The sequence below is a fragment of the Grampus griseus genome (assembly GCF_964374135.1).
Source record: "Grampus griseus genome assembly, chromosome: 15".
Lineage (NCBI taxonomy): Eukaryota > Metazoa > Chordata > Mammalia > Artiodactyla > Delphinidae > Grampus > Grampus griseus.
The window spans coordinates 24,969,690-24,993,942 of record NC_139009.1 but is presented as its reverse complement, the minus strand read 5'-3'; the positions used below and the strand labels follow the sequence as shown (position 1 = coordinate 24,993,942).

General features: G+C 36.1%; 1 protein-coding gene across 5 annotated transcripts in view; it reads right to left on the bottom strand.

Annotated features, from left to right (window-relative positions):
• The window catches only part of SPAST (spastin), a 62,671-nt gene that overhangs the window by 28,216 nt on the left and 10,202 nt on the right, over positions 1–24,253 (bottom strand). For 2 of the 5 annotated variants that reach the window (XR_014297783.1, XM_082671993.1), the window contains exons 2-7: positions 17,528–17,614; positions 15,450–15,533; positions 8,822–8,917; positions 3,526–3,713; positions 2,344–2,477; positions 1,970–2,063 (exon numbers count right to left, since the gene is read on the bottom strand). Coding sequence is in view for 4 of the 5 variants with exons in the window: in XM_082671993.1 (XP_082528119.1) it covers positions 1,970–2,063; positions 2,344–2,477; positions 3,526–3,713; positions 8,822–8,917; positions 15,450–15,533; positions 17,528–17,614 (683 nt within the window). In the remaining variant the exon portion in view is untranslated. The remainder of the gene's footprint in view (positions 1–1,969; positions 2,064–2,343; positions 2,478–3,525; positions 3,714–8,821; positions 8,918–15,449; positions 15,534–17,527; positions 17,615–24,253) is intronic. The other 3 variants (XM_082671994.1, XM_082671995.1, XM_082671996.1) reach the window with 3 other exon arrangements.

The window sequence follows — 24,253 nt, the reverse complement described above, 5'->3', positions numbered from 1 at the left end:
TGCATAACTGATTCACTTTGTTATAAAGCAGAAACTAACATACCATTGTAAAGCAATTATACTCCAATAAAGATGTAAAAAAATTACTATTAAATTACACATACAGTAAAAAAACAAATACAAAAAACAAGAATTAGCTGGCAGTTATAGCCTTGAGGTGGCAGTCTAATGTTAGGAATCTTATTTATTTCATTTCCTAGAACCACCACTTAATTATAATCTTGAGCAAGAAATTTGGATTTCAGGATTAGTTTCTTTATCCACAAATGGACTAGATGACTGATAAGATCCTTAACAGGTCTACAATTATATGAGTTCTTTCAACAAGCATTTTTTTGTCAATACTCACTCTGCTACATTTACTACTATTATATAACTCCAGGCAAAAAGTAAGCCCAAATACAAGCTATAATATGTTTCCTCAAAGTGTGGCCTGAGGTTGTACAAGAGATAAATTTGGTTCATATAAGGACAAATGCCTTCTATTTTAATAATTCTCTATTTTATTGTGTATTAAGAAAATTTCAGTTAGTATATTAAACCAGTGATTTCATGCACACTGCTTCTTAGAGTGGGCAAGAAGGAAAAATAAAGAAAGTGGACTCAAAAAATAGTAAGTTTCAGTATAGTTGGTACTCACAAGTTATAAACACCATGAAAGTAGTATGAGAGTGACATAGACTCTAGAAAAATAGAGCCACACAACAAATTCATTTAAAAGCGTATTCATCACAACGTGCCATATAACATCTATTTTCACGAGATTTTGTAAATGAGTCCATTAAGACTTGAAAGTCCTAGGAGAAGAGAAATAACTAATCCAGGCTGGATCCTCATATTTATTTTTTGCAATATTTTCAGAACAGCATCAAACATGCAATCTGTGAATTGTGAGAATCCAAAATAATGCTAATTGGGAGATTAGGTTTGACATAAATACACTACCATGTGTAAAACAGATAGCTAGTGGGAACCTGCGGTATAGCACAGGGAGCTCAGCTTGGTGCTCTGTTACAACCTAGATGGGTGGGATGGGAGGGGATGGGAAGGGATGGGAGGGAGGCCCAAGAGGGAGAGGATATATGTACACATATGGCTGATTTACTTCATTGTACAACAGAAACTAACACAACATTGTAAAGCAATTATACTCCAATAAAAAAGAATGAAGCACTGAAAAAAGAAAAACAATGCTATGTGTGGAAAATTAAATATTTATTATCGATTGCAAGATTACCTAACTTCCTTAGTGAGTTTAAAAATAAGGGATGAAAGGTGAGGTCCCTACCCATCATTCACCAGCTCTCCACTTACTTTGATGACTTAATATCTTGAAAATAATTATTTATTTATTTATTTATTTATTATTTATTTATTTATTTATGGCTGCATTGGGTCTTCATTGCTGCGCGTGGGCTTTCTCTAGTTTCGGTGAGCAGGGGCTGCTCTTTGTTGTGGTGTGCAGGCTTCTCATTGCAGTAGTTTTTCTTGTTGCGAAGCATGGGCTCTAGGTGTGCAGGCTTCAGTAGTTGTGGCACACGGGCTCCCTAGTTGTGGCTCGCGGGCACTAGAGTGCAGGCTTAGTAGCTGTGGCACACAGGCTTAGTGGCTCCGCGGCACGTGGGAATCTTCCCAGATCAGGGCTCGAACCCATGTTGCCTGCATTGGCAGGAGGATTCTTTCTTAACTTTAAATCTCTCTTACCTTGATATAAAAATTATTTCCTGCTACCTACTTTTCCTATAAATTTAATTAAAAATGGATTGGGAATTAGGAACCATTATATTTATTCTCCTTTCCAGTATAAGTAACTAGTCAACATCAACTGCTAATGTTTTTTTCCTTTAAAAGACATCTAACCTACTGTTATATGAACTAATCATTCTAGTATAGCTCAAACACTTCTTTACTGTACTATGGATTCAGTAATGGATGATGCTATAGGAAAATGATAATATAAAATCCTTACCTCAGGCCTCAGAGAAGGAAGAATAACAATTTCTTGCAATGCTTGTTTTGCCAACTCTTGACCAGCTATATCATCAAATTTAACAGCTGTTCCACTAAGAAACAGAATTTCAGTTAGCTCCGTAACAGAAATATACTTCAGTTATTATAATATTAAGTCTAAGCTCTATGTAACATAGCCATTTTTATGTTAACTGTGAAACTATAGTTATATCAGTAAAGCAATGGTTTTCTACATTTACACTAATTGAAAACCATCATAAAAATTACATATGTAAATTAGACAAGGTATATATTATCCATTTCACTCATGATATATTTCATAAATAAAAAAATTTAAAAACCCCATAAAACACTTTAGATGACAAAACTTACTTGTCCACAATTTCGTTCATTATAAGGTTAGCAAGGTTGCTGTCCACATTCCTAAAGTTCTTCAAGTCTTTCTTTTTACGAGCAGCAGTTGTAGGGGTAGAAGGTTTATTTGTTCTATTTGTTTTTGGTGTACTCTTGAAGGACACAAAATTTTAATGTGAAAACACAACATAACGTTTGCACTTTTCACATGTGAGTCATCCTTAATGTTCACAGAATTAAAGGCTTAAAAGTAGCAAAAAATGGATATAAAAATCCAAAAATTGTATATTTACTCCAAGATAAAATAGCATTCACTATAGAACTACATTTGGCATGAAGTGGGTTTATAGAAGATTTTATCCACAGAGATTCAGTTACTATAAAATAAAAAGGCTGTATCACAATGCAGTCATACAATTTTGATCCTTGTTAGAATTGTAACAAAACTCTATGTATGTTTAATGTTATAAAACATTTATGTAGATTTAAATAATTAAAAGAATAACAAATTTTAAATGAACTATAGGGAATTCCCTGGTGGTCCAGTGGTTAGGACTCGGCGCTTTCACTGCCAAGGACTCGGATTCAATCCCTGGTCAGGGAACTAAGATACCACAAGCTGCACCATGCGGCCTAATAAATAAATTAATTTTTTTAAAAAAGAATTATACAGTATTATATAAAACAGATTGGATAAGCAAACTTACTATTAAAAAACCTATTTAGAACCAAAAGGAGTTAAAAAAAATTTGCTTAAAAAATAATAGAGAGGGCTTCCCTGGTGGTGCAGTGGTTGAGAGTCCGCCTGCCGATGTAGGGGACACGGGTTCGTGCCCCGGTCCGGGAAGATCCCACATGCCGCGGAGCGGCTAGGCCCGTGAGCCATGGCTGCTGAGCCTGCGCGTCCGGAGCCTGTGCTCCGCAATGGGAGAGGCCACAACAGTGAGAGGCCCGCGTACCGCAAAAATAAATAAATAATAGAGAAAAAAAGAGGTTTGCTTTTTAGTAGCAAGTTGCCGCTACTACTGAAGAGTCTTAAAAATCTAAATTAAAAAAAAGAAAAATTTCATTCAGTGTTGTAGAAACTTATCGATTCTCTAAGGTATTATAAAGTACTTGTAATAAACTTAAGCAAGCATATGATGTTCAAAATTTTCTATTTGCAACAGCATAGCAATTAAAGTTACTGTCTCCAAATACCTTATGAGTGGCAGTTGCAGGACCAGGTCCCTGTCTCACTCCAGAAACCATGGATAAACCACTGCAGCTAGGTGCTCTGTGGTGGCCTGAAAGACCTGTGGATCCAGTTTTCATAACTGTTTTTGAACGAGGCAGTGAATTACTAGTGTGTGTTAAGGGATCTTTTCTTTTCGGAACAGCTCCACTTTCTAGCAAGGAAAAAAATAAAATCATCATGGTTAGAAAATTGTGGCTAAACATTATAAAAATATAAAGACCAGTACAAATTTGTAAAACTAATAATTTTTTTTTTACTTCAACAATATTTCAAAATAAGATTTCAATCAGAATATATACTAGGGTGTGCATAAGGGTTATTACTGGGTGTGGGCAAGATTATGGGTTATTTAGCTTTTTCCTTTTCCTGATGTATATTATAATTTTCTTGTAAGGAATATGTATTTGCTATAAAAAGAAATAACTTTATTTGTGGGGACAGAAGGAGGATATAAAAAAGGTACCAAGCAAAAAGCTGCCAAAATGTTTTTTTCTTTTTTTTTTCTTTGTTTAAAAGCTGCCAGGGCTTCCCTGGTGGCACAGTGGTTGAGAGTCCGCCTGCCAATGCAGGGGACACGGGTTTGTGCCCCGGTCCGGGAAGATCCCACATGCCGCGGAGTGGCTAGGCCCGTGAGCCATGGCCGCTGAGCCTGTGCGTCTGGAGCCTGTGCTCCGCAACGGGAGAGGCCACAACAGTGAGAAGCCCGCGTACCGCAAAAAAAAAAAAAAAAAAAAAAAAAAAGCTGCCAAAAATTAAACGAACAAAATGTAGTAAAGGCATTAGGGATAGGTTGTATGGAGAAAAAAAAAAAATAGCACTTTGTTCCAAACTTTTAAGACTACAAAATAGAATGAAAGTCTAGTCTGTGCCACCAAGTTTAAAAAAATAAATTTAATTTAAAGGGTATAAAGATATGGTTAAATCGCCAAGTATTTTTACCCTCTATGCAAATAAACACATATAGGACACCTTCAATTAAATCTAAAAGGTTACCTGACCTAGCTACTGTGCTCTTCTACATAAATTACAGACTTCTGAATGTTCAAATCTCACTGCTTCTAAATAATATTTTCAGATACTATATAACAAACATCAGAGTTTATGAATAACAATGTTCACTGTGAAGACAGATGTTAAATCAGTCAGCAAATTAGAGTAGTCTAGAGAAAAGACTAGCTTAAAGACAAAAGCCTTATTGTTGCTCTTGTCATCAAATCCCTTAATATGGCTTAAGGAAACAAAAGACGGGAACTTAAGAGTACAGTAAATTAGGGACTTCCCTGGCGGTCCAGTGGTTAAGACTCCGTGCTCCCAATGCAGGGGGAGCAGGTTAGATCCTGGTCAGGGAATTGAGATCCAAGGGTTCTTTTCTAGTAAACAAATGCAAAGTTCTGTACCGTATGTTCAAGGAACTAATATAATGACCCTATAGGAAGAAGCAGGAAAGCAATCCAGAAAAGGGAATGACAATAAGGAAAAGCCAAGGTGTGAATAAAAGCAAGGTCTGTCTAGGGTGATGATAAGTATCATGCATTTCAGAGGGGAAAAAAGGAGACTGGAGAAGAATTTCTTCAAACAGAAAATATATAGTCCTAAGATTACAAATGGATAGAAATTTTCATAAGGAATTGTGAGAATGACAGCAGACTTTTCATAAAAATAACAAAGGTCAGTAGACAACGGAGTATGCTCAAAATGCTGAAGGAAAAATCAATGCTAACTTTCATTTATTCTATATTCAGGTGACCAGTCACGTAAGAATGAGAGTATTTTCAGACACTAGAAAGGCTGAGAGAGTTTACTATCTACAACCCTCATTAAAAGAAATACTAAAGGAGGCCTTTTAGTTAAAAAGCAAATTAAACACAGAAAGAAGTAAAAATCTGTAATATGAAGCTAGAGAGCAAGAAAAAAGTCAGACAACCTGAGGGGAGGAAAAACCCAAAAGGGAAAACAATTAAAATATATTATTTGTCTTTGGGTAAACAATATTTACTAAGTTTCTAATAATATGAAATATAATTTTTCAATATAACTAAAAACAGTGATATATATGTACATATATACAAACACACACGGAATGAAGGATATTGGTGGCATAAGAGAATTAAACCTTCTTCTACCTGAAAAAGAAGTCAATACATATCAAAAACTCATAAATCAGGAATAGCAATAAAAGCATAATATTTGAAAGTAAAATGAGCATGAGAAAAAATAGCAAAGAGTTAAATATTGTATGAGGAGCCAAACTAGGGGTGCAGGTAAGAAAGGGAGATATAACAGGTGGGAAGGGGAATATTATTTCTCTTTATAAACCTTTTCAGTATTTTTAAATCAACATTTTAGGGTATAATCTATGTATAATATTTTGCATGCATTTAAAATGTATAATATATTGGCAAAATAGCCACTAAAATCAAGATACAAAATGTTTCCATCATAGCCAAAAGTTTCCTTGTATCCATTTGCATTCCATTCCTCTTACTGCCCCTAGCCCTAAGCAATGACTAATCTGCTTTCTGATATTGGAGTCATCTGATTTAGCAATTTCTATTAATCTAAGTTCAAGGTCACTGAATCTTTCATTTGACATCTCCAATCTGCTGTTGAGGCTATCTAGCAATTTTTTTCACCAACTGTACTTTTCAACTTTAAAACTTTCATTATTTTTATTGTTTAGTTTATATTCTCTGCTAAGATGGCAGGTTTGTTAACAGATGCCATATTTTCTTTTAATTCTTTGAACATATTTATAATGGTTGCTTTGAAGTCTTTATCTGCTAAATTCAACATGTGGGCCCAGTCAAGAATCAGTTTTTACAGGCTGATTTCTTTCTTGAGTAAGGGTCACACTTTCCTGTTTCTTTGCACGTCTAATAATTTTGACTTGAAAATTGGACATTGTAGATAACACATAAAGTAGTAAGCAGACTTTGGCATATCTGCTTCCTAAGAGAGAAGAAGTAACTCATCCAAGTGAAACATCATAGAATGTTCCATAAGTGGGTGACACTAATGAACTAGCCATGAATGAGCCAGCTGATTCACTAAGGCTCAACGGGAATCAAACACCAGTGCTGCAAAAATTAGCTGTGAAGTCAGTATGTCCCCCCAACAAGAAGAAAGAACAGAATTGATAACTAGGTATTTAAAATAAGACAGTTTGATTTTTTTAATGGGTCCCAGAAGAGAAAGCTGCTTTTGTCCCCCAACATGGCAGAAAAATACAATGGGATCTCACATGTGGAATTAAGTAGAAAAAAATCAAGATAACAAGGGAAAGGCATACCAGCTCCTCAGGGCTAGAAAATTTTGCTATTTACTCAGGTAGGATTATTAGGATCTCAAATTTGTATTTTGGAAACTTCACTATTTACACATGGTGCATTCTTACATTTCTTTGTTTTTTCAAACAGTTCATTATGAAGATGTCAGCCCTTCACAGCCATGCTAAAAGAAACAGACAAAATACCTCTCTATACTTGAAAAGGCTATTTTAAATCAGATACAGGAGGGAATGGGAAAATGAATATAGTTACTAAGGTGGGGCTCTGTAGTGGAAGACCAAACCAGACTGAGAACTCCTTAAGGGAGAGGTGAAGCCACAAGGGAAAGAGTTGATGACCAACTGTCTCTTCCATCCCAAGAAATCCACTCACACTATTTCTTCTTTATTGAAATCTTGTTCATTGCAGCACTATTTACAATAGCCAGGACATGGAAGCAACCTAAATGTCCATCAACAGAGGAATGGATAAAGAAAATGTTGTATAGCAACTAAGACCTGGCGCAGCCAAATAGATAAATAAATAATAAAATATATTTTTTAAAGCTGTGGTACATATATACAATGGAATATTACTCAGCCATAAGAAAGAACAAAATAATGCCAAGTGCAGCAACATGGACGGACCTAGAGATTGTCATACTGAGTAAAGTAAGTTAGACAGAGAAGGGCAAATATCATATAATATCGTTTTTATATGTGGAATCTAAAAAATGGGTACAACTGAACTTATCTACAAAACAGAAATAGATTTACAGAAGTAGAAAACAAACTTATGGTTACCAGGGGTAACGGGGGGGGGATAAATTGGGAGATTGGCATTGACATATATACACTACCATATATGAAATAGATAACTAATAAGAATCTACTGTATAGCACAGGGAACTCTACTCGATACTCTGTAATGGCCTATACGGGAAAAGAATCTAAAAAAAGAGTGGATATATGTATATGTATAACTGATTCACTTTGCTGTACACCCGAAACTAACACAACATTGTAAATCAACTACACTCCAATAAAAATGATAAAAGCAAACAAACAAAAAAATAAATCTTGAAACTTTTTTTTATCACATATGAGTAAAGAAAGCAGTTGTTTTATAGTCTATACTAAGGGTTTTCTACTACAACTTGAACGAAGTAATATTTACTTTAATAAAATTTAAGTACTGGACACAGAACGAATTCTGAAAAAGTTACCAATAAAACTAGAGAAGGTGTCAAAGAAAAAAACAAAACAAAAAAGCATTTAATTTTCTGTAGGAGTTGATGTGATGACCAAAGTTTATGGAAAACAAATTTAACCCATAGTAAATAATAGTATTCTAGGGGACTTCCCTGGCAGTCCAGTGGTTAAGACTCCGTGCTTCCACTGCAGTGGGATAGGGTTTGACTCCTGGTTGGGGAACTAAGGTCCCTGCATGCCACGCGGCATGGACAAAAGAAAAAGAAAAATAGTATTCTAATGCTTCTCCTCACTATGTGAATTCAGCTTCAAACTTTTTCTAACAGGTGCTATGATAAAACATTCATGTATTATATAAATGAAAATATATATGCATTGAAAATTGGTATATAACAAAGAAAAATTAAAATTTCTGTCTCAATAAACACTACTTCATAAAAATTTGGTACAGGTACCCATAGAAAAAAACACAAAAGCTCAAAGTAAGATAGAAACAAAAGAATATTTTAATAATTTAGGAAAATGAACCTTCATATTTTATAATTTCAAAAATTGGAGGTTGTAAAATATGCAAATATAACATGTTGAGAATGGCTATGCCCTATTTATTACATGTTTACACACCATGAATGATAGGGCTACTGTATTTTCCACACAGCCCTGTGCAAACAAAAACCAATCAAATCTACCACTATAAAATCAAATCAACATTATCAGGTTAAGTAAGACTCTACTTTGCATGCAAGCTTTGTTATTTTACATGTTAGTTAACCTAAACCCACCTGACTGGAGATGTCCATTGCGGCATGTCAAGTTAGTACTGTCATTATAGACGTCCGTTTGTGACTTGGAAAACTGCAAAACTGGCTGCAGCTTCTCTATGCAACAGAGGGGGGTAAAAAAGAAAAAAATAAACAAAAAGAAAAAAATACATGATAAAAAATAAAATGTATATGTGAAAATGAAAAACGATTCAAGGTGTTACAAAGTTATTACATAATGAAGGGTTTGGCATTTACATAGAATTACCTTTAACAACATAATTAGTAAAAACTCAGACATTAAAATAGCAACAGAAATGAACAAGTGAATGAATATGTTCAAAATATGCATTATTCAGGTTTGGTAACCTGAGGCAATTCCATATCACTACCATCGCCAGCAAATACTTCCTGAATATCTAATATGTCCAAATCATTGTGTAGGGAGAGCAGGATAGAGATACAAAGAGAACATTAAAAAGGCTTTACAGAGGAAGTGGGCTGTGAGTTGGCTGGGATCTGTAAAGATTAAAAAAAAAAAAAGGACATTTAGGAAAGGAGAAATGACACAGAAGGAAACTGTAAGGAGTGTCTAGGAAATGCCATATTCAGCTACATTAATGTATGTCAGGCAGAAAATAAATGTAATAAAGCAGAATGGAATAAGCATGCTGCAGAACTGTGCGTACAGTACCCTACCATTTATTTAAATACACACATGTATACTTGTAATATATGAAAATTATCTCTAAAAAAGACCCAGAGAAACTGGTAATACCAGCTGCCTCTGGGGATGGGAAATGAGTGGCTGGGGCATAGCATGGGATGGATGCTTTTCAAACTTAAACTTTTGAAATTTTGTGGCATGTGCATATATTGCCTATTTTTAAATTAATCAAAGATTTTAAAGGATTATTTCAACCTTACTCCCACTTCAGATAACAACAACAAATCCTCTCAAGATCTAGGTCTCTACCTCTAGCACCTGAAGCCCAAGAGTGTATCGGTTTGAGCTTCCTTGCCACTCTACATCACTGCTACACTCTTTCCCCAGTCAAGTCAATCCATATTGTTAGCTGACGAACACCCTGACACTCTACCACTTACTCACTAGTACGAACTTGCTTTACCGTCAGTTTTCCGAGGGTCTCAAGGGTTAAATAAAATAACACATGAAGTACTTGCTCTGAGCGTCATTCATAATAGGGCTCAATTTTGACCGTATTTATTTTGTTGAAATACTCCAAGTTATCATTACTGATTCTTTCCTCTGGTACTAAGAAGTCGATGAATATATGCAAAAATGTAGCACATATATACTAACTCTTTTAAACTTTCATTTCTAATGTCAGACAAGCAGGCGCCATGCTTGGTTTATGGTACAACCACACATGCCTTTGGGACAGGTTAAATAGCAGCTACCCTTTTTACACAAAGCACAAAGTACTGCACAGCTTTTGTATCCTAGAACTGGCTGATACAATATACCTTGGAGCCCTTTTTCTGTTGTTAGTTAACAGGTAGGTCATCTGATTTTTCTCAAAGATAATACTCTTCAAATCACCATATTGAGAAAGAAACCATTTGTGTTGGTAAAAGACATAAATTAGAAAGAACTGATTTGTAAATGTCTGATTTATCAATTAAAACTCTTCAATGAAATGTAACAAAAAGTTCACATAAACATTCATTATATAGTAAAAAATAAACAGAAATTAAATCCTTAGTTTTGATAATAACTAAGAATAATAAGTCATCGAACTTTTGTGCAGGGTTTGGATTTATATGCATGAAAACACACACACAATAGCAGCACACAGCTAATGTGAACCTGCTCCAATTCTCTTTTTTTGAAGAAAGTAAGCTTAGTTTAATGCTTTTTTTTTTTTTTTCTTTTTTTGCACGGGCCTCTCACTGTTGTGGCCTCTCCCGTTGCAGAGCACAGGCTCCGGATGTGCAGGCTCAGCGGCCATGGCTCACGGGCCCAGCTGCTCCGCGGCATGTGGGATCCTCCCAGACCAGGGCACAAACCCGTGTCCCCTGCATCGGCAGGCGGACTCTCAACCATTGCGCCACCAGGGAAGCCCTAATGCTTCTTTTTAGAATGACTAAAGGTCGTGTAGATTAACCAATGATTTAAAATAAAACAAGTCACCTTGCTTCTTGATCCCCTCATGTGCAATCCCCACACAATCATCTCAGTGATCTACTTATAAGGGAAATTTTACCACATAACTTGTGTGCCTACAACCCTTTAGCAGTTTCCCATTGCCCACAGATTAGCACTCAATCTCCTTTGTATGACCAACAAGGCCCTCCATGATCTGCCTACACTTCTTATGCCTGAGCAATCCCAAATTCATGTCTTTACCAGCACCATGCTTTTCCTTGTCCCTGAGTCTATGTTCATGCTGTTAGTTCCTCACGGAATATCTTTCCACCCAACCATTAATAATTTTTATTTATCTTTTTAAATCCCCACTTTAGGTTTCTTCCAGGAAGATTTCTCAGACACCTATTTTCCCAACTCTACAAAATATCTGTGTATCTCCATCCTGCAGTAATGATGATTTATCTATTTATGTCTGCCTTCTCCACTATATCAACAAGAGCCTAAACACAGGAACATTTTATCCAATCTATCAGTAAATCTGTTTGCTCAAGTTTCAACTACAATCATAATCCAACCACTTGTTACTCCTGGTATCATCCTGGTCCAAGCCTCCATCATTTTTCTCCTAGCTTACCACAATAGTTGTCCTACTTGCTCTCCTTGGTACATAACATACCCTTGCAACATCACAACCAGAGGGATCCTTTTTAAACTGAAGTCAGATGATGTTACTCCTTTCCTAAAAAACCCTTGTAACTGCTCCCCACTTCACAGGTGGCAAAAGTTCAAATCTTCAGTGGCCTGTAAGGTCCTGCATGTTGTAATGGCCGCCCCCTCTGCCTACCCCACCACCATTAGTTCTCTGACCTCATCTCTACTATACTCTCCTTGCTGTGGCACACTGGCCTCTTTGCTCCTCTCAAACATACCAGATGTGTTTTCTTAAGGCTTTGCATCAGCTCTTACTTCTCCCCAGACCACTCTTCTCCCAGATACCTGTAAGGCTAACTTACAGGTCATGTCAACTTCTCCAAGAGGCATATACCCTGACTATCCTATTTAAAACTAAAAACCCAGACCATCTCCCATCTACTCCTAATCCCCTGTACTGTGTTTTATGTTTTCTTTTCTCCACAAATTTATCACCTTCTAACACATGGAATAACTTATTTATTCTTTATGTTTATTGCCTACTGTCAGTATTCTCCCTGCTGGAATATAAACTCTATGACACAAGGATCCTTGTCTATATCCTAAGTGCCTAGAACATGATAACCACCCAATAAATATTTCCCGAGTTAAGAAATAAATTCAGGGCTTCCCTGGTGGCGCAGAGGTTAAGAATCCGCCTGCCAATGCAGGGGACACAGGTTCAAACCCTGGTCCGGGAAGATCTCACATGCCGCGGAGCAACTAAGTCTGTGCGCCACAACTACTGGCCTGTGCTCTAGAGCCTGCGAGACACAACTACTGAGCCCACGTGCCACAACTACTGAAGTCCATGCGCCTAGAGCCCATGCTCCGCAACAAGAGAAGCCACTGCAATGAGAAGCCCGCGCGCCGCAACAAAGAGTAGCCCCTGCTTGCTGCAACTAGAGAATGCCTGCGCACAGCAACAAAGACCCAACACAGCCAAAAATAAATTAAAAAAAAGAAAAGAAAGAAATTCAGTTTATATCCCTTGGCACCGTTCCTAGTACAGAGTAAGGACTTAATAAATGGACCTTGAATGAAGCTAAATTTTTTTTAAAAAGGGTAATTGCCAAGTATACCAGACACCAACGCCAAAATTATCTTTTTATCTACAGCAGGTTTTACACTTAAGCTTTGCGCTAAGGTTCACTATCACTAAATTGAAGATATGTAATACATATGAACTCTTCCCATCTTTATCAGAGATGCTACATCCTCTCAAACCAGTCTGTATGGGGAACTCCCAGTTATCATTCTCCATACTACTTAGATACCTATCAGGCATCCCACCTCTGAAAAGCTCCATTTTTTTAACCAGCACATAATACACAAATATGCTCTACTATGCACTTGTGCACACTTCTTTTTTACTGTCTTTGGTATATAACTCCCAGATATTCTGCGTTCTCAGAAGACAGGAAAATGTTGATGATGTCTTTTATTCCACCGTCTCTTTTTTAAAGTAACATCTTTCATGAATGGACATATAGCAATTTTGAGGATAACAGACAACAACAACAACCAAATATTAATTCTATTAAAGCCTAGCTTCATGTTATATTATATATCTTTTTGTCCTCTCCTCTAACAACACAAATAAGAAATTACTAAGTTGCATTTAAAGACAAGTCTATGAATTGATGAGTTGCTTCTAATGTTTTACCATATCACAATTTCAAATACTGATAAAAGATAAAAACCAACTATTATTCAATTTGAAACATGTTACAAAATGTTCCATAATCAAACTTAATCTGCATCACATACATTGATACTTTGTACATATACTGAAAAGGTGTTATAGCTAAAACACATAGAAAGGACCAACTAGAACAATTAGATAATTATTTTACTACAACAACCCTTGATGTAACATGTAATTTTATTTGACACAGTAATAACCATCACTTAGGAAGTAAGAAAGCAAACTGTCAGCCACAGAAGCCAGGAGAACCCTGCCTTGTTAGCTATCTGAAAACAGTAAGGGTTTCTCTTTCAAAAATGTGGGGCAAAGTTTATAAACACCATGGACCATATAGGAATGAATGAATAAGTGAATTAATAAAAACCATATGTGTATATATGTACACAAAAGCAGGGGTGGTGATTACACACAGGTAAGGAGATGAACAAAAACCAGCATTTTCGAGTACTTACTATGGGTTAGGTTCCTTCAACAATTCATAGTCACAAATACAGTGAGATAATAATTATCTATTAGCCTCATATTACAAATGAAATAAAGAAGACTCAGAAATGCCAAATAACTTATCAAAAGCACAGAGCAACAAATAAAGTCTGCCTGTATACCAAGTTGCTACCATTTCTATCACATCAAGCTATGGCAGAACCACCCAAGAAGGGTGGGTTTTAGTTCCACCTTGTTTGAGGAGTAGATTTACCTTAAGAATATATTTTTAAAACCTATACCATCAAACAGAAGATGAGAAGTTTCTCTTTATAGACCTTTTACAGCTGATGAATGCAGAAAGAATGACAATTATAATGTCACTAGGCGTAAGTCATCAACTGCTGCTAACATCACAAGAAATACTGATGGATAAACACAAAACCACCTATCAAGTAGTCTTATCATTAAAAAATAAAAATCTACTTTCAATCCAATTAAGGCTCTATATCCAACTATCAATTTATAGGGAGGACAGAAGAACATACTAAAAGATAACACGGAGATGCATGGAGCGAAAGACTGCAGGAAACACTACGTGGAAAAGATCTGGTTCATCAGCAAATGAATTGCAAGAAAAAGAAAAAACAGACTTGTATATTAAAAGATGTATAGTATGGATCTTCTTGAAATACTGATTCAAACAATTAAATTATTAAAAAAATAGTAGGAGTTATTAAATTTTGAGATACTGACTGCACATTATTTATATATTATATATAAATTTGGACACTGACCATTTTTTTGGCCATTACTTTTATGTTTATGTTAGTATTAAAAGAATTATTGGTTATTTTTTAGGTGTGATAATGGTATTTTGGCAATTTTTTTTTTTTGGCAGTCATGTCCATCATCCCATTTAATACTCACAGCTTCCCCAGAGGGAAGACTCATTACCTTCATTTTATAATGAAATGAGTTTTCTTTTTGAAGGTTTGTTCTAGTTACAAATCAAAGTAAAAACTAAGTGATACACAGGAAATAAGGAAGGGACGGAAAGAAGGGAAACGTTAGAAGGGAAACGTTAGAAGCGACAATCTCCTTACTTTGGCAATTTGATTTTTAAAGCATCTTTATCTTTTAGAGATATGAAATACTTATAAATGAAACAAAAAGATATCGAGAAATTGTTTCAAAATAGTAATATGAAGTTGGGGAAAGTAAGCAGGGATATAAACTGTGGTTGGCAAACTTTTTCTGTAAAGAGCCAGTAGTAAATATTAAAATATTTTTAAAAGCTATATATTAAAAGGCTTTGCAGGCTGTATGATCTCTGTATCAACTACTTAATTCTCTCACTGTAGCATGAAAGCAACCAGATAATATACAAAGGAATGAGAGTAGCTTTGTGCCAACTTACAAAAACAGGCAGTGAACTGGGTTTAGGCCATAGGCTATAGTTTGCCAGTCTTAAATCAAGACCGACAATGAGTTGATAATTACCAAAGCTGAGTGATGGATAATTAGTTCAATAAACTCTTCTGTTTTGTATACGTTAGAAATTTTCAGAAGTTAAAAGAAAGCCTAGAACACATTTTCAAGTTCACTGATTTCCATCTGCATTTAAAGTTTCATTAAACTTTTAAGATTTTAAATCTTAAATTTTAAGATTTTAAATACATCTCATTCCAGTTATACAATTCATTAATTGATACCTAATAGTTGTAAACGGTCCTTGGCCATAACCAAATTAGTCATCATTTTAGCTTGAAGGCGTCTAGCTCTTTCACACTGTTCACCTGAAAGAAAAAGCAGAAAAAAAGAATTAAAATATCTACATTTACCTACTAATGCTGCTTCAAGATAAATTTTATCATACCAACTAATCTCATGGGGAGTCATAGTCTTTATAAAAAGACTATGAAATTAACAAAGTATCAGTTTCAAATAATATCTTAAAAAAATCAGTTATAGTTCCTTATGATGGTTTCAGACCTATTGTGGTATTTCATGAATTTTACGGGTTTTGAGATATATTTTTTCCCCCTACATTTAAAACTCTTTGAAATTGGGAAGTGTTTTAAAACCTGTGCCAACCTACTAATGCTATCAGCCAGGCTGCAGTCATAACATAGTCTGTCACTTCCTCTGCATACAAAAATTTGGTCATAGATACTAATACTTCTGTTATAGCTATGTCTAAATAAGATTAAGATAGCATATTCAATAAGGTTAAAATTCAAATTCTATGTGATAAGAAGAGGATGTGTCATCATTTAATTGACATTGTTTTTTCTCTTGGTACAGTTGAAGGCATTTTTGATTCAATGAAATACTATTTTTCTTATAACCAACTCATTTTCTTCTAACTCTTCTTCTATGCATTTGGCAAAGAACAGCGAATATATTTTGTACATAATTCATAAAGTCATGCTCATAAACTCATGAAAAGTCTCCAAGACCCAATCCTCCATATTTACTTGTTCTATTCTGCTCTCTTTTATACAGGAGACCAGTAGCTAGAGAAACAGTCAAAATAAAAAGGAGAGATTACAGAAAAAGGTAAATATTGGACACATTATAGTTACTGGAGATTAGCTGATATAAGTTATAGAATCAGCCAACCAGATAAAATATCCACTGGGTGGACTGATCCATAAGGCTAAGATTCTCAGCCCACACATTGTAATTTTTGCTTCTGAATTTATTTTAGCTATCATAAGCTGAAGTACTTTACTCATATAATAGTGGTATCCACATACCACTATTCACAGCATAGTATTTAAGAATTCAGGCTCTGAAGTCAGACTGCCTGGGTTCAAATCCTGACTCTACCACTTCCTGCCTATGAGACCTCACGCAAGTTACTTAATTTCTTTGCACTTAAGGTTTTTCATCCGAAAAATAAGGATAACGGTAGCAGCTTTAGAGTGTAGGGTTGTGGTGAAATTAAAAGAAATAATACGTATGAAGCACATACAATGATGCTTGGGCACATAGTATGTGTGCAAGAAATGTTGTCTACATATTTAAAGGTAATGTTAAGACTCTGATTTTTTTTTTTGGCTGCGTTAGGTCTTCGTTGCTGCATGCAGGCTTTCTCTAGTTGTAGTGTGCTGGCTTCTCATTGCGATGGCTTCCCTTGTTGCGGAGCATGGGCTTCAGTAGTTGTGGCACGCAGGCTCAGTAGTTGTGGCTTGTGGGCTCTAGAGTGCAGGCTCACTAGTTGTGGCACACAGGCTTAGTTGCTCCATGGCATGTGGGATCTTCCTGGACCAGGGATTGAACCTGTGTCCCCTGCATTGGCAGGTGGATTCTTAACCACTGTGCCACCAGCGAAGTCCTTAGACTAATTTTTAATTTGATGTGACAGGAAAGTAAAGATGAGAAATAATTTTTTGGTTTTAAAAAGCCATGTGTGAATCAAAGTCAGACATTACAGCTCATATTTTAACATGCAGTCAAGCATTACCCACAGTGTAAAAGGGAGTCTGTGAAATAACCACTCCTTGCCTGCCTCGACAATGAGGAAAGGATGAGGTTTCAAAAACAGGTTTAAAAATAGGGTTAACATATGAACAGCGGTTCCAAGGAGGACACAAGTAATACAATAATCAAGTTTGAACATACCTGGTTACAACTTCATTTTTAGCATAGGTAATAAAGCATTAACTTCAACAAGAACATTAAAAAATCTGTTAAATACCTTTATTAAGATAAAAGGACCTGAAATCAGGACAATCATGTGAACACAATTTCGGATGCTACTAAACAAACGTAAATATAACCTTACCTTGTCCTGTAACTACGACAGCTATTCCTTTTTCTAGTTCTTCAATACCTTTCTTATACCATTCCACAGCTTGCTCCTTTTGTCCTACTTTAAAATAGAAATAATTATTTGTATAAATCACAAGTATACCCTAAGAATACACTAAACATTTTCCAAAGCATGCTCTTATTAGGAGATACATGAAAAAAAGAGTTGTGATCAAACAAGTCTGAAAACTGTTACTCTGTGACTTCTTAGGACTTTAGCATCTTAATGTATATGTGGCTCAGCAAGAGGGAGATACAGACATCAACGTTTCTCAAAATTTTAGAGCTGTGATTCTTTATTTGTTTATCATCTCATGGTATTGATGCTTATAACTACTGAAATGTTGTATTAGAGAAATAAATATTTAAGATTTTATTTTAAATAAATGGTTTTTAAAATATATACTATTAGGAAAAATAAATACGATTTCAATAATAATGAGGAAAAAAGCATTGTTTAATCTAACTGTAGTCAAATATGATGTAACATGTTCACGGGTGCTCCTTTCAGAGTTAGCTTTTATTTCATAAATGATTGCACCATGAGAACTGGTATATGAGATTACAAGTGTGGCCATTAAGTAACACATTTCTATTTTCTTTAAAACATGACAACATTTATCCTTGATCCAAAATTAATCTTCAAAAGGACCTAAAAATTCAGCATAATCAAAATATGTGTAGGATACTTCTTTAAAGTGTTAACAATTATATGCAAATTTCATTGTTTTTAAAAATTAGTTTCTTAGTCCTTAGACTCTGCAAAGCCTCATAAGTGGCTAATATAGAGATACAGTAAAGCAAAGGTGGAAATCATGCATAAGAACTGTTTTTCATTTTTCCCTACTCATGTCCCTATTTAATCAAACAAAAATCCCCATGCCATTCTTTAATTTGAAATTTCAAAATCAATAAAATATCATGACTCTCTTGATAACACAGAATAGATGAAGTCTTATTATAAACACCACACAACAACTAAGAAATACTGTCCCCTTATGAGTGTGTACCTCCTACCTACCTTCCTCCACCCCCAAAATAAATCACTAACTAGATTTAGCCCCTTGGACAGGGTAATTTCTTACTTATTACCCATATAAAATGCCATTAGTATTTTACACAGTGTCTGATCCAGAGTAAGTGCTCAATAAGTACTTGATAATGACACATGAAGAAATTATTAAGAATCTGTTGTAAGTCAATTCAAACTATTTGGATGCTTACCTTCTAGTTTTTTATGAAGAAAATATCTGTTTACATGTATTTTTGGTTTTTTAATTTTAAAAAAGGGGTAAATTACAGAAAACAGTAAAATAGCATTTGCATTCTGTGTGGTGGGAATATTGATAACAATATCGTATTTACTTAAAAATTTTAAAAATGAACTGCAACTTAACAGATACAACAGAAGTTCCTTTTTTGTGCCTCTTCCCATTCTCATGCTCCTTTCCTTCCCAGAAACCACTATCGTGAATTGAGTGTCTACCTTACTTGTATATATTTTTCTATTGTTCCTACTTTATTGATACCATTTTATTTTAAAAATTTACATTGCTTTTTAGATCTATGTTGCTATACAGAGATTAGTTCATTCATTTTGACTCTGTATAGTATCCTATACCATCCTACAATTTATTCAACTATCTCGTATTAAAAGATATATAGGTTGTTTCCAGTTTTTCAATATTTCAAATAGTTGCAATAAACATTCTTGTACCTGTCCCCCTATGTACATGTGCCAGTTTCTTTTGAGTATATGCTTAAGAAGTAGAATTGATGAGTCATAGTTCATCACATATTCTCCATTTACCAGAAATCAACAAAATGCTTTTTGAGAGTGCTTGTGCCAATTTATACTCCTAACAGCAGTGTATGACAGTTCTCACTGGCAACATCTGAACAAAATCTTTTAAGGCGTTTTACCACATTACAGGGAGGCAAGTGAAATGACTGATTACAAATAAAATCACATGCTCAATAATTACTCTACTACCTAACATTCGGTTGGTAACAGGAAGTTGATTTACTGCATTATTTGAATCTCGTTAAGTCAGTGTGACAGTAGAAAATGCACAGATATTTCTTACCTAAAAGTACAAGACCACCAGAGAAAGGATAGACATATAAATCGATGGAACAGAGGGACTTTCCTGGTGGTCCAGTGGTAAAGAATCTGCCGTCCAATGCAGGAGATGTGGGTTTGATCCCTGGTTAGGGAACTAAGATCCCACATGCTGCAGGGCAACTAAGCCCGCACACCACAACTACTGAGCTCACGCACCTCAACAAGAGAGCCCGCGTGCCACAAACTACAGAGCCCACGCGCCCTGGAGTCCACGTGCCACAACTAGAGAGAGAAAAAAACCCACACGCCACAACTAGAAAGAAGTCTGAGCGCCACAATGAAAGATCCCACATGCCTCAACGAAGATCCTGCATGCCACAACTAAGACCCGACGTAGCCAAAAACAAAAAAGAAAGAAAATTTAAAAAAAATACCAGGGCTTCCCTGGTGGTGCAGTGGTTGGGAGTCCTCCTGCCGATGCAGGGGACACGGGTTCATGCCCCGGTCTGGGAAGATCCCACATGCCGCGGAGCGGCTGGGCCTGTGGGCCGTGGCTGCTGGTCCTGCGCGTCCGGGGCCTGTGCTCCACAGCGGGAGGGGCCACAGCAGTGAGAGGCCCGCATACCACAAAAAAAAAAAAAAAAAAAAATCAATGGAACAGAAGTCCAGAAATAGACCCCACATATATCATTGATTTGACTTTGACAAAGACGACAAGGTAATTCAATGGAGAAAGAACAGCTTTTTCAAAAAATGACACTGGAATAACGGACACCCATACACAAAAAAACTTCACGTGACATACAAAAATTAACTTGAAATGGATCACAGACCTAAATGTAAAACCTAAAAATATAAAATTTACAGAAGAAAACATAGACAAAATTCTTTGTGATCTTGGCTTAGGCAGACACTCCTTCGAACATAAAAATCACAAACCTTAAGAGGAAAAAAGTGGGACTTCCCTGGTGGCACAGTGATTAAGAATCCACCTGCTAATGCAGGGGACAGGGGTTCGAGCCCTGGTCTGGGAAGATCCCACATGCCACGGAGCAACTAAGCCTGTGCACCACAACTACGGAGCCTGCACTCCAGAGCCTGTGAGCCACAACTACTGAGCCCGTGAGCCACAACTACTGACGTCCACCCGCCTAGAACCCGTGCTCCACAACAAGAGAAGGCACCGCAATGAGAAGCCCATCACCACATCAAAGAGTAACCCCCGCTCACCGCAACTAGAGAAAGCCTGCACGCAGCAACAAAGACCCAACACAGCCAAAAATAAATAAATAAATAAATTTTTTAAAAAGAGGAAAAAACTGATAAGCCCGACTTCATAAAAATTAAAAGATCCTGCTCTTCAAAAGATGGATCCGACAATGTAAAGACAGACCACAGATTGACTGGGAGAGAATATTTGCAAAACGATATGTCTAATAAACGTCTTGTAAGCAGAATATATAGAGAACTCTTACAATGATATTTTAAAAAGTCATTTAAAAATAGTGTGCAAAAGATCAAAACATACACTTTACCAAAGAAGAGACATACATGGCAAATAAACACAAGAAAAGATGTTCAACATCATTAGCTGTTAGGGAACTACAAATTAAAACTCCAAGATTTTAATTTTGAATGGAAAAAAGTTACAAGTCACATTTGCAGGTGTGACTACAAAATGATACAGCCATTCTGGAAGACTTCGGTAGTTCCTCATGACATTAACATATACTTACCACATGACCAGCCCTTCTTCTATGTATTTACCCTAAGAAATAAAAACATCAAAGACCTGTACATGAATGTTTACCAGCTTTATTCATAAGAGCTAAAAACTGGAAACAACCCAGATGTCCATCATTTAGTGAACATATTAACAAATTGTGATACAACCATACATAGACTACTACTCAGCAATAAAAAGAACAAAATACTGATACATGTAGGAACATAGATGAATCTCAAAAACATGCTAAGTGAAAAAAGCCAGACACAAGAGGCTACACACTATATAAAGCCATTTACATGACATTCAGTGAAGACAAAACTAGAGGGACGAATCAGATTAGTGATTGCCAGAGGCTAAGGGGGAGGCAAAGGGAAGGACTACAAAGAGGCACAAGGGAGATTTTGGGGTGATAAAACATTCAATATATTGAGTGTGGTGATGGTTTACACAGCTCTTTGTCATAACTCACTGAACTATAGATCCCTAAATAGGGTAAACTTTATGTAAATTATACCTCAATAAATCTGATGTTTTAAGAGTGCAATACTCCAACATTTATGTATAAGAACATTTGTTGTGACTTGAATTATAATACCAGAACTAAAATTTTGATTACAAGAGTAAGATTAGAAGAGAAAAACTAGAAAAATATTTTTAAAACATCTGTTTGAAGGGATCAGAGAATTTTCAAAACAGTATGAAAATTACTAAAATTTGGAAGGAGGGGACATTTCACACCCATTAGGATGGCTGTTTTAAAAAATTACCAAAATATGGAAAAGAGAAGAGCCAACAGAGGTGAACCTATGACTTGGGGCACTTTTTTGCTTGAAACAATTGTCAATTCTGAATGCAAATGTGACCAAGAAACTAAGCAGAGCTTTCAGCAGACTCATGGGACTAAGCTGACAAAAAATGAATTCCAGGGCATGCCAAGGAGAATAAGCGGCAATGATTCCAAGATTTTGGTTGGGACCCTGCATCACTGAAGAGTTATGAACTAGGCCAGCCTGTACAAGGGCTGACACCCACACTCAAATCACTTCAGTCCCCTAAATTAGGGGAAACTACAAGCCCATAAGCTCCTACGTGATCATCCTTCTGACTAAATTTTTTTTTAACTTTTGGCCATGCCATGCAGCTTGTGGGATCTTAGTTCCCCGACCAGGGATTGAACCCAGGCCCTGGCAGTGAGAGCGCCAAGTCCTGACACTGGACCGTCAGGGAATTCCCCCTTTTGACTAAATTATGGCAGAAAAATCAAACCTTACAATGGCGTCCAGCACACAAAAGGCCTTCAAGATACTTGAACAGTTCTTAGTTTCCCTTACACATTTCCCTCTTTCCTATATGGGCCCCAACAACATTCAAACTCAACCAACAGACTACATCAAATCAAGAGAAGATTGGGATGGCAGAAACTTACAATGGTTGTAGTGGTAGTTAAAATTAATAGCCAATAATGTGAACTACAAGTGAACTATATAATCTAGGACCAACAACAGCCCAAGAGCCAAATAGAGTCAGCTGCCTGTTTTTGTATATAAAGCTTTACTGGATCACACCCCCTATATGAGAGTGTTGAATAGTTTTGAAAGAGCACTTGAAATAATTATTAAATATATACACTAATATGTATAAAATAGATAACTAATAAGAACCTGCTGCATAAACAAATAAATAAAATAAAATTCAAAATTCCAAAAAAAGAGAGAAATATTTATTAAATGGTTCAACAAAAAACCAAGAGAATGCAAAAATGGGCAAAGGACTTGAATAGACATTTTTCCAAAGAAGATATGCAAATGGCCAATAAGCACATGAAAAGATGCTTGATATCATAAGTCATTAGTGAAATGCAAATCAAAACCATGATGCAATACCACTTCACATATGGCCATTATTTAAAAAGACAGAGACTTCCCTGGCGGTCCAGTGGTTAAGACTCCACACTTCCAATGCAGGGGCCTCGGGTTCGATCCCTGGTTGGGGAACTAGGATCCCACATGCCGCGTGGTGTGGCCAAAAGACGAAAAAATAAAGTAAAAATAAATAAATATAAATAAAAATAAAACAAGCAAATCTTGAAACTAACAAACATGAAGAAATTAGAAAACCTTGTGCACTGGTGCTGGGAATGTAAAAATGCAAAGCTGGGGACTTCCCTGGTGGTGCAGTGGTTAAGAATCCACCTGTCAATGCAGGTGACACGGGTTTGAGCCCCGGTCCGGGAAGATCCCACATGCCGCAGAGCAACTAAGCCCTTGAGCCACAAACACTGAGCCTGCACTCTAGAGCCTGTGAGCCACAACTACTGAAGCCCATGTGCCTAGAGCCCGTGCTCCGGAACAAAAGAAGCCACCTCAATGAGAAGCCCGCATACCGCAACAAAGAGTAGCCCCCGCTCACCGCAAGTAGAGAAAGCACACTTGCGGTAATGAAGACCCAACGCAGCCAAAGATTAAAGAAAATAATTAATTAATTTTTAAAAATATGCTTAAAAAATGCAAAGCTGCTGTGGAAAGCAGTTTGGCAGTCACTCAAAAAATTAAACATAATAATTACCTTATGATCCAGCAATTCTATTCCTAGGTGGATACTCAAAAGTATTGAAAAGGAACTCAGAGACTTGTACACCAATGTTTATAGTAGCATTATTAACAACAGATGGAAACAACCCAAATATCCATCAACAGATGAAGGGATAAACAAAATGTGGTATATACATACAATGGAATATTATTCAGCCTCAAAAAGGGATGAAATCTGTTATATGCTACAAGGCTGATAAACATTGAAATGCTAAGTGAAATGTCAGACACAAAAGGACAGACATTGTATGATTCCACTTATATGAGGTACCCAGAATATGCAAATTCATAGAGACAGAAAGCAGAACAGAGGTT